This window comes from Pteropus alecto, unplaced genomic scaffold, assembly GCF_000325575.1.
Source record: "Pteropus alecto unplaced genomic scaffold, ASM32557v1 scaffold171, whole genome shotgun sequence".
Taxonomy (NCBI): domain Eukaryota; kingdom Metazoa; phylum Chordata; class Mammalia; order Chiroptera; family Pteropodidae; genus Pteropus; species Pteropus alecto.
The window spans coordinates 3,961,972-3,978,994 of NW_006431925.1; the positions used below are offsets into that span (position 1 = coordinate 3,961,972).

The 17,023-nt window shown below is 32.9% G+C and overlaps 1 protein-coding gene across 1 annotated transcript in view; it reads right to left on the reverse strand.

The window, feature by feature from the left end:
- PRKD1 (protein kinase D1) overlaps positions 1-17,023 on the reverse strand; it is a 280,608-nt gene that overhangs the window by 65,538 nt on the left and 198,047 nt on the right. The window contains 2 exon segments of the mRNA XM_025043367.1: positions 8,223-8,383; positions 9,263-9,394. Coding sequence (XP_024899135.1) covers positions 8,223-8,383; positions 9,263-9,394 — 293 coding nt within the window.

A 17,023-nucleotide genomic window follows, 5' to 3' on the forward strand; every position in this document is an offset into this window, starting at 1 on the left:
CATAAGTTACTTTTAAGAAAAAGTAAAATATACTAAAATGTCTTTGTGGCTACAGAAGCATCTGAGTTAGAAACTGCTTTTTAACACTTATATAAAACTATAGAAACTAAGTCAAGATTTCAAAAATAGTTTACAGTTGTGAGCTGGTAAATGCGAAAAAAAAACCCCACAAAATATCATGGTGTCAGTGATGAGAGACGGATCTTTCATCTCGTTGAAAATAAATTATAGTCAGAATGAAGTATTTTTGACCTTTAAGCGAAAGATTAAATTTTCTTCATAATAATTCATCCTCTCAATGAGAAAAGAAAGAAAAAGGTCATCAAAGTAATCAAATGTTATACAGTTGTTATCTGCCTGAAGGCAAGAATAAGCTGATGAATAATCAGTTTCAGTCAGTGTTTTACAAACCTGGAAAGTCCAATAGTAGGTTAGAGTTTTAATGGAAGAAATATGTCTACAGTGTATTTTTTGCTCATTTTAAAGTCTTTGCTACATATCATTGTTTTCTGTCTGATTTCATTCAAAGTTGAAATATAATTCAAAATTGAAAAGGTTATTCTAAAGCTTTTTAAGAGGTGTATCATCAATGAAAAAAATGTAAGAAACATCTTGGTTAATAGACAACACATATCTGGTAACTTATATTGACTATGCTCTTTTTTATCCCTGTTTCCTCAAGCTTTTTCGGGCAGCTCTATCTGTTAATTAGAAAACATGAATCAAAACTAAAATACAGTTGACTTTTTCTTAACAAAATGCATGAATATGTTTCGAAATCAGTGATATTCCCAGTGTTGAATAAACTATTGCACTTTGAGAAAAATCCTATTATCTGTTCTCTGAATCCCCATATCCTAATTTGCAATCTATAGCTAACCCATTTTGTAAGAGACATTGAGAAGTGATGTACACTTAGACTGAGGTTCTCCCAAGATTGTTACCTAGTACCTGTTACACTTCTGGGCTGACTTGAAGCATGTGCAGAACTCGGGCAAAAACTGATCATTTGAACAGATCTAAATATGACTTTTAAGGAAGAATTATGACTCTGAATATAGTTTTATGGAACATTTTCATACAGAGGTGGCAAAGCTTTCTCTTTGAGAGAGAAAATCAATCAAGTTTCTCAATTTCCAAAATAAGATATCCTTGTCATCAATACATCTGATATCCAAAGCTCATGATTTTCCTTCAGCTTGTAGTACCGAATACCTTCACTCTGGGCTCTCAGCAGAATTCAACTTCAGTTGAGTGCTGTTCAATTCATGATATCTGAAGATGGCCTATGCAACATGTATTAACTAGCTTATTCATCTACGTGACCATTTCTCAAAGTGCATGTTTCTTTCTCTTAAGATATTCCCAAATTTTATGAGAAAAAGCGATTCCATATTTGAGTCAGTTTAAGAATACCGATTTCATTATTCCAAGACTCCTGAGAGTCATAATTATGCTTAATTAATATTGTGATGTGTAATACTTGGATGGTTGGATGGGCCAAGAAGCACTTCCCAATCTTATCTGACTAGGAAAATCTTTCTTTACAGAATATTTTATAGGAACATTATTTTGAAAAAAAAGTTCTAGGAAATACCCAGCTCTATCTTTCTACCTTGCTATTGAGTTAGAATTACCCGAAATGTCCATAGATCACCAAGAAAAAGAGGGTCATCTATTCCTTTGGTAGTTGGTTGTAAAATCATACTATAGCTTTGTTTTTATGTTTTCCTCTTGAAGGGAGATCATATGAATTACTGTTTTGCATGTGTGGTGAAAACTACTTTAGAAAACAATGTTTATTTTGCAAATGAACACTATGTACTTTAAGATGACGTGTTACTTTTCCTTTAGCATCCAAAGAATTTATGTTTCCTATTATTGAATAATGTAATTTCTATAACCTTGTTTTATTTTAATTGATAGGAATCTCAGAACTAAATTTACTTATCAATAATTCTGATATATTTTTTTCACATGACCTATGAAGAAACCTAATAACTTTATAACTTGCTATTTGTTTCTAACTTTTAGCATATTATGAATAAAGATGTTAAAAACATGCTTGTAATACCACTCACATTAGCACTCCTCAAAAATGAAATACTTAGGTATAAATTTAACCAAATATGTACGAAATCTATATGAGGAAAATCAAAACTCTGATGAAAAAAATAAAAGAACTAAATAATGGAGATATATTCATTAATAAGAAGTCTTACTTTTGTTAAGATGTCTGTTCTTCCCAACTTGATCTACAGATTCAATGCAATCTCAATCAAAATCCTAGTAAGTTATTTTAGAACCAAAAACTAATTCTAAAGTTTATATAGAGAGGGAGAAGACCCAGAATAATCAAAATGATATTAAAGGAGAAGAAAAAAGTTGGAGGACTGACACTACTGGACTTCAAGACTTACTATAAAGCTGCAATAACCAAGACAGTGTGGTATCGGTGAAAGAAAAGACAGACAGATCAATGGCACAGAATAAAAAGCCCCAAAAGAGACACCCATAAATACAGTCAACTGATCTTTGACAAAGGAGTAAGGGCAATACAATAGAATAAAGACAATCTCTTCAACAAGTGGCACTGAAACAAGTGGACATCACATGCAAAAAATGAACACAGACCTTATACACTTCATAAAAATTCACTCTAATGGATCATAGATCTAAATATAAAATACAATATTCTAAAACTCCTAGAAGATAACATAGAAGAAAACAGGTGACATTGGATATGATGATACCTTTTTAGATACAAAACTAAAGACACAGTCATGAGAGAAATTATTGATAAGCTGGACTTTATTAAAATTAAAAACTTCTCTTCAAAAGTCAATGTTAAGAATAATTAGAAGACAAGCTACAAACTGGAATAAAATGTTTGCAAAAGACATCTGATAAAGGATTGTTAGCTAAAATATACAAAGAATTCTTAAAACATAACAATAAGAAAATGAACTCAATTCAAAAATAGGCCAAAGACCTTAACAGAAACCTCATCAAAGGAGATATACAAGGCAAACAAGCACATGAAAAGGCACCCCACATCAAATGCCATGAGGGAAATTCAAATGAAAACATCAATGACAGACCATTACACAGTTATTACAATGGTCAAAATCCAGAACACTGACAACTCCAAATGCTGGTGAGGATGTGGAGCAAGAGGAACTCTCATTCATTGCTGGTAGGAATGCAAAAATGATACAGCCACTTTGGAGGACAGTGTGGCAGTTTCTTACAAAACTAAACATACTCTTATGAAACAATCCATTGATCATACTCCTTGATACTTACTCAAAGGAGTTGAAAACTTCTGTCTATACCAAAAACTGCACACGGATGTTCATAGGAGGCTTATTCATAACTGTCAAAACTTGAAAGCAACAATATGTTCAACAATAAACTATGGTACATTCGACAGTGGAAAATTAATCCACGCTAAAAAGAGATAAGCTGATAAGCCATGATCAGACATGGAGAAACCTTAACTGCATATTATTATGTGAAAGAAGCCAATATGAAAAGGCTACATACTGTAAGATTATCAACTACATGACATTTTGGAAAAGGCAAAACTATGGAAAGAGTAAAAAGGGGCTTGGTGGAGGGGAGGATGGATGAATAGGCAAAGCACAGAGGATTTTTAAGGCAGCAAATATACTCTACAAGATACCATAATAACGAATACATGTTATTATACATTTGTCCAAACCCATAAAATGTATGACACCAAGAGTGAGCCCTGACATAAACTATGAACTTTGAGTGATTATGATGTGTAAGTGCAGGTTCATCAGTGGTAACGCATGTACCCCTATGTTGAGTGATGTTGATACTGGGGTAGGCTATGTATGTGTGGGAGCAGGAATATATGAGAAATTCGTATACTTTTCTCTCAAATTTTCTGTGAACTTAAAAGTCCTCTAAAAACATTGTCTTTAAAAAACAAAACAAAAACAAAAAAAATATGTTTGTATGTATCTTTCTGTGCACATCTATACACATTTCTGTTGAATATATACCTAGGAGTAGAACTGCTGAATCATATGATATGCATATGTCCAGCTTTATAAGATAACTGCCAGGAGACAACCTTGGAAAAGCAGCTTCCCAAAGTTGTTGAATCAATTTACATTCCCAGTAGCAGCGTATGTGAGTTCCAGCAGCTCAATAGCTTCACCGATACTTGTTATTTTCAGGTTTTTTGTTTTTTTTTTTTAATGTCAGACATTCTGGTATAGTGATATCTCTCTGTAGATTGAACTTTAAGCTCCTTGATAACTAATGATGTAAAGTTTACTTCATGCTTATTGGCTACCTATTTTTGTAAAATGTTCAATACATTGCCTACACAGCAAGGGGTTGTCTGTCTTCTAACTTTTTTGTTGATGTCCTTTATACATTCTATGGGAGACTTTTATAGGATGTATACATCGAAAATACCTCCTCCCAGTCTGTGACTTTACTTTGACAAAAATAATTTCCTAATTTTAATAATGCCCAGTTTATCAATCTTTTCCCCTTGAGATCAGTGATTTGCATCCTATTTTAAAAATAGCTTTTCTCACTCCACATTCTTGTAGATATTTTCCTATTGGTCCCAGAAATATTTGTTGAAAAGACCATCTTTTTCTCACAGTAGTGGGATCCCTGTCATAAATCACTTGGCCTGTATAGCCATGTAATTTCTGGATCTCTCTAGCCTGTTTCATTGGTTTATTTTTCTGTTCTTGTCTTAACTGTGGCTTTATAAAATGTTTGAAAATTCTCCAATTTTGTTCTATATCAGGGGTTCTCAAATTCAGCACTGTTTGACATTTTGAGCCTGATGCTTCTTATTGGAGAATCTGTCCTGTGCATGGATCTCTCTGTGATTTCCTTCTTTCCAAGACATTGGTCTCTGAAATCCTGATTGCCTTGAGTGCTCTTGGGCACCTTCAAATATTGTTTTATTCTATTCTGTTATATTTTATTCAGTTTTTACAATGGTCCCTCTCAGGACAGTTGATCTGATACAAGCTTCTTCGTAGCTAGGAGCAAAAGTTCTAGAACAGATTGTTAACTTTTTGCCTTGTCTTGCATAACATGGTTTCAAATGGCTTTAACTTTTCCTAAGTATCACAAGAACATTTGTAAGTAAAAAAAAGATGAGTAAAGTACAGAGAAATGATAGGATCATTTAATCCCAACTTCTACAATTGTCTGAAAGTCTATAAAATTGATATAATCTTAATATGTATACTTACATGTAATGATACAATATATTAGTGAGTCTGATTTAAGGACTTCCTGAGTTTTTATTGTTTCTTTCTAATACTGGTGATGGTTTACAAAAAGATATACATCCTCACATAACCATCTCTCATAAATTTACTACATTTTGAATTTTCTTAAGAGATGAACCGTTTTATGGTTGGTATAATGGATACAGTTTACTGCCAAAACTGATGAAAGACAAAGCTCGTCATATGATTTATGTTGTTATCCCTTTTTTCCCATCTTAGCAGCATTACAGAAATCTGAGATTCAACTTACGTGCCAAAAATGAATAAATGAAATTACTAGTGTCTTAAATCTGTATGTGAAATACTGATTTTGCAGCCAAAATAGGCAATCAAGTCTGGAAGAGAAAAATCATTTTCTGAGATTTGAGAGAAAATCTATACACTCATCAAGGCTGACCTGCAACATGGATGATCCAGTGGTATCAATACCCAATGCCATTATCCTTTTCAGAAATGGAAAATATCTTTTATTGTACAAAGAACTAAAAGGTTTCTCTATTGTTGCCATAATAGTAACTTTGACTAGGCATTTACTACAAATTTTAAATTACAGTTACTGGTCTTTCATGTCTTTCCCAGGGATGAAAAGAGACATACCTGTTACACTCCAAGCATGCCTGGGTAAAGAAGGGTGTTTTGCCCTACATAAAGTAGCCGAGGCATGACTCAAGGCAACTGGGGAATACATGCCCTCCTCAAGGTGGATCAATTTTCTTCTTTTCTCAGGAATTGAATAAAATGATACACAGAGGCACCCCACGAGGGCACAAAGGGTTTTGATGCATGTAAAACAATTTTGAGACTCACTGTGTCAGTGTCACAAGCATTATTTCCAAAGGCATTTCTCATTTAAAGTTTATCTGTATGGCATTTTATACAAGGTTATGAACATTTATGATAAGATTTTCAAAGTATCTTATGGCCTTAATATTTTCTCACTTCATAAATATCTGATCTGATCAATTTTAAAAGCATTCTTCACAGACATTGGTTAAAATCTGAGTTTTAAAAATATATTTTTAAGCATTCTACTACAAAAATTTCTATTCAGCATTAAAGCACTAACTAGTGAATTCAATATTTGATGTAAATATTTGATTATAGCTTGTAATCACTTAATTCAAATAATTAAAAAATAATTAAATTTACTTACATAAAGCAATTAAATAATTTGATTTAAAAACACAAAACCAGTGTTAAAGACTACAGTTATATAACCTAAACAATATTTATATATAAATTATATATATTTATATATGTATGTATGTAATTTAAATATATAATGTAATTTATAATATTTTAAATTATATACATGATGTTTTGAAGTGTGTACATATTTAAACACGTGTGTATGTATGTATATACATACATATGTGTATATATTATAAAAAGCTGACATAGATTTAAAAAAAGAATCTTCAATATTAATTATCTAGATTCTAATCTAATGATGAATGACTTTAATTAGAGCTTTGGGTTTCTTGTGAGATGTTAAATAATTTTTAAAAAATTTTCTGGTAAAATTGAAAACAATACACAATTAATTTATAATTTTGTTTCTTAAACTTCTTTTTAAATGTGTCCTTTAAACAGTATGACTCTCAATATGACTCTCTTTAAAAACAAGAGTAACTGCTATAACTTGTAAAATCACTACTTACAAAAATTCAAACTAAATCAAGGAACTTCAGAGTTGGGAAGGTGACATGAGAGTTATTTCATAAAGTACATAACTTTTGATTTAAGCACCTTTCAGTAAGAACATCATGAACTTCAATTAAAACAGCTTTATGGAATAATATATAATCACACATATATATTCTGAATAGTTACCAAAATATATTCTTCTAGTTATTGGTGAAATTTAGTACCTGCCTTCTGTCAATAGGTTCACCTGATAAAGGTCTGAAAACAAAAGAAAATCCCCAAAGAAAGTCTTGGAAAAACAAAGTATGGAATTTTCTTATTTATCAAAACCAGCATTCATCTGAATTATATGTCTGGCTTATGCTATCACATATTAAAGTGATATAAAGATCACAATAAAATATTTTCCAAACAATGACCTAATTAATACAACTTTTTAGAGCTATCTTAAAAATGTATTGTCCTTCTCCACTCCAAGAAGGATTCAACCTAAAAGTTTTAGTGCTTTTTAATTTTTTCTTTAATTGATTTTTATACTAGCTAGAGTATAAAGAGTATTTGTAATATCCATTGGGGGACAGCATAAAATATGGGAAACTGAAAGACTCACATTATTAATTTATTGCAGAAAAATGTTCTCATTTTAAATAATTACCACATGTTTAACTTTGTTTTGAATGTTTGGAAAACCCAAATTTAATTTTCCTAAAGAAGAATATTTAAGTCATATCCATAAAATATATATTTTAGAGCTAATGGGACTATTTAAAGTATTAAGTGTCATTTTTCTCACGGTATTTGTCAATGTTGTCACTCTGACAATACACTGGAATGTATGTCAGTATGCCGAGCAATTAAAGACTTTCCTATTTCCATTAAGAGCAAATTTCAAATTTTCTCCCAGAATAAACATGCCGCAAAGTACTTTAATAATCTTCAGAGAAAAAAAAAAAACATCTTTCATCTCTAGTTTCCAAATTCTGGCAAACTATGTTTTGCAACATTCACACATTAGTTTGTGCTGCTCTGGCCCTATGACCACGATGAAACCTCACATATTTTATAATTACACTAAACTCACAGACAAAAGCAAAATCAGAGCTGTTGGATATTTGATGAAACACTGACCAAACTACAGCACAGGCCCTGAAGAAAAACAGGCATTAACACCCTGGCTGTGTCCTCCCTCCCAGGGCACTGTCTTAGATTGACATTGTTATTATACTGTCCCACAGATTTCTCATAATAAAGGGGAAATGGATAAACAGAAGGGCCTACCAGAAGAGGCTCGTCGGAGAAACTGGTGGAGAGCTCCACAGATGCTGTGCGGGCTGTGCTGAGCCCAGTAAGGGAAACATTCGAGAGCCTTCTCCGCCTCACGCCACTGCAGTTGTTGGGGATTTTAAATGCACATCTCTTATGGTAATTCAGACCGCATCCTGGAAAAAGAAAATAAAAATGACTTTTGTTCAACTGTAAATTAAAAGCTATTCTAGTGTATTAGTTGTAAATTTTACATTTTTAAAAACAGCACTGCTTCCATTCCTCTTGGGGCTATTTGGAAATTCAATTTTTCTTTTGAGCTTTTTCTGATCTCTTCTCCCAATCTGTAAATAATCTGGGTTTTGAATTCTGATTTTATTGGACAAGCTCAGCAACTACTGTGGTTATTATTTTAACTGTCCCCTGATATAACAGACTCGGGCTTTGAAGGATGTAGCAACAAAACTACAAAAATGATCTGAGCCCATTTGTAGCTGCCACAAGTTCTAATGTAGACACAGGGAAAATTAATCACAATGCATCACAACTTTTGAACTACACTGATCTGAATTCTGACTTCACAGTTCAACAAGTTCTTTCCATGGAGGCTGATAAAACTATGATATTGGTGAATAAATGTGGATACAAGTTCGAGGCTGCCATTCAATAGCTGAGTGACCTTGGATGGTTTGATTAACCTCCTGAATCTCTGGTCATTTCAACAAATATTTATTGAATGCTTACTTTTCCAAAATCTGGATTAAGATGAAAATTTTATTTTCAGTCTATTGCCAAAATAACTAACATGAAAGAAAGACATCCGTACGACATAGGGGAAAAGATGTGAGAATCGGGTTTCTTAGATCAGAGCAAATATTCTGAAGACAGGAAATGTAAAGAAATGAATAGAACAGAATCCATGCACCGCTCCCCCAACCCCTCCCCTCAAATCCCTGGAAGACATCTGAGGGAAAGAAGACATTATTGTAGAGGATACAACTTAAGCGGAGAACTCTGGCATGCATTCGACTTGGGTGGGGAAGAAAATACCTTACCTTCACATTTAAGGCCTTGACGGACCAGCCCCCACAGCATTTCTCCACAGTGATCACAGAAAGCTGGAGCTCTGTACGAATGAACAAAGAGAGCGTGGGGACGAATCTGAAAGTCTTCAAAGGTGGCAGAAGCTGTAAAAATAGTAATGTTGAAAAGTAAGTTGAATGAATACCCTGATCTGTAGCTAATTAGTATGCAAGATAATTAACATGCGAGTATGAATATAACTCTCCAGGTAGGAAAGATAAAATGCAACACTGCTTGACTTTTACCCATTATACTCCATTCTTCCCAACCATAACTTTACAAGTTGTGCCCTCCCTCTTCTATTCCTGATTGCCAAAGTCTCAGGCCACTGTGAAAGTAGCCAAAATGCTGGAACGAAGCATGAATGAAAGGATAGCTCGACTGGATTTACAAATATTTGATTTTACTTAAAAATATTTTGCTTTTTCTTTTCTTTAAATGAACCAGGAAAATATTCAGAAATAATGAAAAAACATTTTTGATGAATTGCATATAGGTATGTCAGAAGATAGTGGACTGAATATGACCATGAAGAGGTACATTAGATTCTGGGCAGCTCCCAATTAGAAGACAACTAAGAAATCTGAGTAGCCTCTTCTTGCGAAGGGGGAGTTATTTGAACGCTGAGGCAATATAGCCAAGCATTTGAATCCTAACCTAAAAATAACCAAGCAGCCTCTTCATCAATATGCCAAACAGAGGGATTTAATATACACACTGGTGAATTCCACTCCATTCTTTAGTAAATAATATTCATGATGTAGGGGTTTTTTGTTGTTGTTGTTGTTATTGCTTACTGTTAATTTATTTTACATGATACTCATGCAGGGTACTGAAATACACTATTTTTTAAAATTATACTTTCCCATATGATCTTTTTATTGCGTTATAAAAGTGGCTCATTTTTTTGGTGGTTGTTCAAATCAAGAAACAAAAAGGTATGAAGAACTGAAAGTGAAAGGTCACCCCTTTTCCCAAAAAATTCTAATTGGCAGAGGTGTATCTTTTAGACCTATTTGCACATATAGCCTGATGTTGAGGCTACACAGGATAGTCTAGAGACTGAGATGAGCTGTATGAAGTTTTGCGATTATATGAGTGACAACTAACTTAATCATCATGAACCTCAGTTTCTCGTACATTAAAAGAGAAGGTGTGACTGACGGTGACTTCTCCAGGCCCTTAAAATTTAAACTTCCGTTAATATTAGATCAGAACCATGTGCACTTGATTTCACGAGGTTTTATTCAAAGAGAATTTTTGGAAAAATTTAGGCATTATACATATCCTTCTATTCTGCCTTCCTCTCTCTTTCTCCTGTTTATGTTCTTGCCTCACTTTTTCCACACATGTTTATTAAGTACATTCAATGTTGATGATGGAACAGTGCCAAGGATAAAGACATAAAGATAAGTAAGACATCTTCACAGATCCCACCAGACTAGCAGGAAAGACAGATAAAAACAAATACCTCCACAGTAATTATAAAATAACTTGTAAGGTTTAAAGAAGCTGCTGAATTTGGCCTAAGTTATGCAGATACTAAATAGAACCAGGACTACAACCCACAGATGTTTTATTTTATTATTTTTTAATTTTTCAATCACAGTTACCATTCGATATTATTTTATATTAGTTTCAGGTGAATAGCATAGCGGTTAGACATTTATAGAATCTACTAAGTAATTCCCCCCATTCAATCTAGTACCCACCTGGCACCAAATATAGTTATTACAATATTACTGACCATATTCCCTATGCTCTATTTTATATCTCTATGATTATTTTATAACTGCCAATCTGTACTTAATCTCTTCACCATTTTCACCCAGCCCCACAATCCCCCTCTTTGTAGCAACCATCAGTTTATTCTCTGTATCTGAGTCTGTTTGTTTCATTTTGTTCTTTAGATTCCACATATAAGTGAGATCATATGATATTTATCTTTCTCTGACTTATTTCACTTAGCATAATACTCTCTAGGACCATTCATGTTGTTGCAAATGGTAAGGACTGCATTCTTTTTTATGGCTAGATGCTATTCCATTGTATATATAAACCAACTCTTCTTTATCCAATCATTTATTGATGGGCACTTAGGCTGCCTCTATATCTTGGCTAGTGTAAATAGCACTACAGTGAACATAGGGGTGCATATAGCTTTTTGAATTAGTGTTTTGAACTTCTTCAGATAAATACCCAGAAGTGGAACTGCTATGTCATAATGTAGTTCTATTTTTAATTTTTGAGGAACCTCCAAACTCTTTTCCATAGTGGCTGCACCAATTTGCAATCCCACTAACAGTGCAACCCACAGGTGTTTTAGCCCCCAATACGCTATCCTATTTATCATTACCAGTGTTACATCTTATCTTCCCTAACTCTGCCCAAAGAGTTATATCCAATAGCTCCATGATGTGGGGAATAAACACTTGCAGTTTTCCTGTTGGTGCTTGGATAGCAGACTATGGGCTAACAAATCACTCATTGAGTGTACTTATGAAGTACTTACCTTGTTAACTCAAGTCTGCAAGGTGTGACAGAGAGAAGGCTGAAAATGTGATTCATCTGCTACACAGAAGATTAAAAATCTTAATCGGTTGGTTTTTCCTTGAATCTTGAACAAAAGTACTTTACTCCAAATTAATGTTCTTTATTACTGAAATCACCTATCAACTTATTAAAGTTATAATTTTTATTTGATTGGAAAGATAATGAAAATAATGACAAGAATAACTAAGATTTATTAAGTTCTAAATGTATACTAAACACTATGTAAGAGATTTAAGTGTTGAAAGAAAGAGCTGATCAAAGAACTGTAGTAAAATAGCCATGCACTAACCTTGCCTACACAAAATCTTGACCAGTGTTAATATTACCAACAAAAAGAATTTCAATTAAATTAAGTTTGAGAAATTACATGTTTCTCACTTCAAGTTTCACAATATGTGGTCAATGTTTATTCTAAGTAAATCAGTAAAAAGGTATGGCTTGGGTACCAATCATCTACTTTTGTGGAATGTTAAATTCTGCTTAAATTTGGTCTCTCATACTTACGGACAAAATTTGTTTTAAAAACATTAAAGAAAATAGTTAAAAAAAAATTTGTGCCAACCATTAATTCCTGGCTTCTTCACTCCCACCCAAATGTCATCCCTCAGGACCAAACTACTGTGATAATACTATGTCAGCAATTTGTTGAATAATTACTGTAATGTTCAAAATAAGGAACATCAGAATTTCACAATATTAACACCAAGTTGCATTCAGATATTTTTCTGAATTAATCAGGAAGTCTATAAATAATTAAACTGAAGATTTTCAATAACCCCCGCCCCCAATTTATATCAGGTAAGTTTGTTTATTCACTTTTCAAAAGAGATTAACATTCATAAGCAGTTAGCATCCTTGACTTATGTTTAAATGCCATTTTCTAAAGTTCAATTTTAATATTCTCCTGTTAATTTAAAAATAATTAAACACATTTAAAAAATAAAACTACCAAGTGTAGTGAGGTTTTATATCCATTTGAAATCAAAGCACAACATCCATTTATTATGAATTTACCTGTTCTGCACCCTAGGGGAAACAGCATTAGCTGAGTGTATGCATACCATCTCGCCTAATCACAAAATTGCACTTCAGAGATAATCATTTGGTACAAGAAAACAAAGTGAATGCTGTAATTCCATTTCACTTAAGTTTTGGATTCAAAATGTACAGATAAGAATAGGAATATTAGTGTGTCTAGAGATTCCAAGAGAGGAACAATGTGTTATCTGTCTGTCTGTTATAATCAATCAGCCAACCTAAATTAAAACCATATGACAGGGCTACAAACTAAACACAATGGGCCCCTTATACTGGTATTTGTGTCTCTTTGATTTGCTCTATTCACAGTCTATTGTTATATTCCAGTGTGCAGGAGAGGAGAAAATGACATGCTTTCTCTAGTTATTGAGTATTTGAAACAGGTAATTGAGCCAAAAACTCTAAGATAATCAGTAGTTCTTTTAAGGTTCATTACAAATTGTTGCATAAAATGGAATAAAGTGTTTGGTTAGCAGTACAGAAGAAATGAGGCTTCTGAAGCAAAATAAATAATTTCTAGAGGTCAAAATTATTTGCATAATAAATAAAATAATGTCGGATCTTCTATGATTTTCAGTAATTCTTTATACTGGTAATTTTGGCAATTTGGGAGAAGCATTAACTCTTTCTGGCATCAACAAATTGGAACAAAGTTTAACACATTGATTGCAAGTATGACCTCATTCGATTTTTCACAAGTAATCTATAAAGTAGGTATTATTATTATCTCCATATTACAGATGAGAAAACTAAGTATCAAAGAAATTAAGGAGCTGCTCTAGGTAACACAGGATCTTGATTCAGTCAATCCTGACACCTGTACCATACAAACTCTCTCTGCCTCTTTGAATCAAATTATCTTAATTCTCTGACCATTGAAATACAATAAACTGCATCTTCACTTTATGAACTACTTGGAAAGATTAAAAAAAAAAAAAAACAACCATTGCAATGAAATATAACACACCAGTATTATAAGATTTATCCTTATTTCAGAGATGTAAAATAATATTGGGGAGAAAAGGGTCTATGAAATAATATATAGAACTAAATTAATTCAGTTCATGATACAAAAAAATCTCTCTAATATGCTTTCTGCATAGACTCTATTTTTTGAAATCCTTCCCCATGCAAACAAGTTGGAGTTAGTAACAATAATCGGTTTTTAAATTTTTAAAAAATCGAAGGTAATGCATAGCTACAGGCCAACTGGAGCTTGTGTCCCCACGATAACCAGTGTCTCCACATTCAATTGTTAAGTGTGGACAACAGCAAAACATTATGAAGTTTTTAAAAGCTGTGGAGACTTGCTGTGACAAGTTTGCTTTTTTCCTTAGCCTTTGTAATATTGAAAAAAGCTTCTGGATACCACTCCCCTACCATAAACATAGGTATTCATTCATCAGCTTTAAGGTCTTCTGTGGGTAAGAAATATCCTACCCATCTCTATGTTAACATCCTATCATTCGTCGATACACAAACATAACAGAAATACATAAATCATCCTCTGTTCCTTGAAAGTCTGGTGGGATAATGACTACTAACAAATCGATCTATTGCATTTGTGAATACCTCAAATTATTAGAAAGTTTTTTATAGAGTCCCAAACACTCCTCTTTAACTTCCATCGGGTGGTCACAGTTCTAAAAAGCAAGCACTAAAAATTAAGACACTTTCATGTCTTTCTTAAATCAGCTCATGTAGGCCAATTAGTCATAACACCTTCAAACAGTGTTGATTTATGTTATGTTGTATTAATACATTGCGAACCTACTAGGTAATGAAGTGTAAGCTAGAAAAAGAAAAAATGAATAGTATCTGTTGAGGTTTCAAAGTCAAAATGAGAATGACAGACTCATAACTAATCAATACAAAATGCAGGATGGAAACACAAAAGAAAGAGTGACAGACTGCCTGGTCTGTCAGGGAAAGCTTCATTAAGGAGAGACACTATATAGACCCTTGAAGGATGAAGATTATTTTGAAAAGCAGAGAACAGAATAAAGAAAAGAAGGAACATTTTATACAGTCTGATTTTCTTTAGTTATAGATAATTTATAGGATTATCTACACTTTTCTTTATAATTATTGTGGGTTCTTGACACTTTGTCATCTTTAGTGTTCTATTAGGACCGTTAGCAAGAATGATTCCACCCTGTTAATGGAGCAGATAACTGAGAGATACAAATCATTTTGTATCATGAGACAACAAATCATTTCCACACTATTGTGGCCCAGATGCAAGGCAGTGCTTGTAAAATTAAGCCTGCATGTGTCTACTCCCCTCAGCTACCTCTCATACACACCCACCTACACCCTGAGGCTGGCCATTTCTTTCTGGTTCTCCTTTGGTCCCAGTCTCTCTAACCAGCTTTTGTACCAGATTCTCCCTTCATGCAATTGTTATTCTAATTAATGACACATTTCACATTTTTGTTATACATGGAGACATGTATAAGTGTTGGGAAGACCTCGTGGCTCTCCAGCAACAAGAACATGCAATGAATTCCGGCTGAAACATTTATGATAGCAATATCTTCTAGAAGGCTAAAGAAAAAAAGGAGGGAATTTCTATTTCTTACTTAATCTGACCAGAAAAACCTTAGTGAGGTACAATGATGGGAACTTGGGAGGCTGTGAATATTATCATCTCAAAGATTAAAGCGGCCAAGAGAAAAAAAAAAACAAACATAAAATGTATTTAGATATGTTGATTAGGCAGTTCAGAAAGTTCTGGGAAAATATTTTATAAGTCTATGGCCAGAGACTCTTAAAAAATATGGCTCAAGAGAAATAAAAAGGCCTCGCAAGCCAGATTGTTAGCACAATAACAAGTTACTCTAATTAGGAAGAAAAGGGGTTGGTATCTAGAGAAATTGATGTAACTGCCCAGGACACTGCAGAAAAGGAGGATGCATCAAGGAGCAGCTCAGAAATTGTGGCTTGGCCAGTGAGAATCACCCTAAGAAACCTAAAGAAGTAAAAAGCTAAAGTTTTTAAAAAGTTAAAACAGAACAAAAGGCCTTTTAGCTGTGTTATATATGGAAATAATAAAGCAGATATAGGCCTGAACCATGGAAATATATAGCTTAATGTTAACAGACAGAATAGAAAATGCTGAACTATTCAATTGTAGTTTCATTTCCATCTTTTCTAGTAGTGAACCATCTTTTAAAAAAAATAGGATGAAGAAATATACTGGAGAAAAAGGTAAAGTGTAGGATAGGTGAACAAAGATTATCTAAGTAAACTATTAAATAAACTATTTCAATAGGCCCAAATGAATTGTATATGAGGGCTCAAAAATTTACTTTTAATTTGAAGAAAACATCTATTGCAATATTCTAACAGAATTATATTGGGCTTAATGAAATTATTCTAAAGGCTTTCTGTAAGAATAATAGAAAATATTCTCATAAGAATAGAAAAATTTGAAAGAAATATCATGAAGAAATTTAGCCCTAATGTATATCAAAATACTCTGTAAAACTATGATATTTTAAAATATGTTGGTTGTGTAAGACACAAGAGAGATCAAGAGGACAGAACACAGAAATCTACTCTGTATGAATTTAAAATATGAAAGAAGATACATCATAAATCAATTCACCAGGGAAACATTATTTAACAAATGATTAACAATTAGCAATTAGCTATGTGAAAGAAAATACAATTTAGAAGTTTATCTCCTATATTATAATAATGTATGTATTTATTTATATATGAAAACATAAATATACCTGAGAGTAAAAAGATAATACCAAACCATAGAAAGACCAGAAGGAAGCAGAAATGAATGCTTATCAAATCTCTGGAGAAAAATAATTTTAGAAAGTAAGAGAAGTTCATAAATCTTCAAAGTGATAGAAGAAATCAAATGGGATCCATTAGCATAATCATGTAGCAGGCATTGCTGGTTGACTTGTCAAAGAGTCAAATAATAATCTCTTTTATTTTGCATAGTTATAATAGGATTATTTATAACAATTATATATGTGAGGTCACAGAAAGCTAATTATGTTTAATACTTCCAGGTATTTAGAATATAATTACTAATATTCTAGGAGAGATCCTTATGCATTGTCGCCTATGCAGGCAACAAGGCCTATGTTCTATTATGAAAATTAGGAAAGTTCATACGC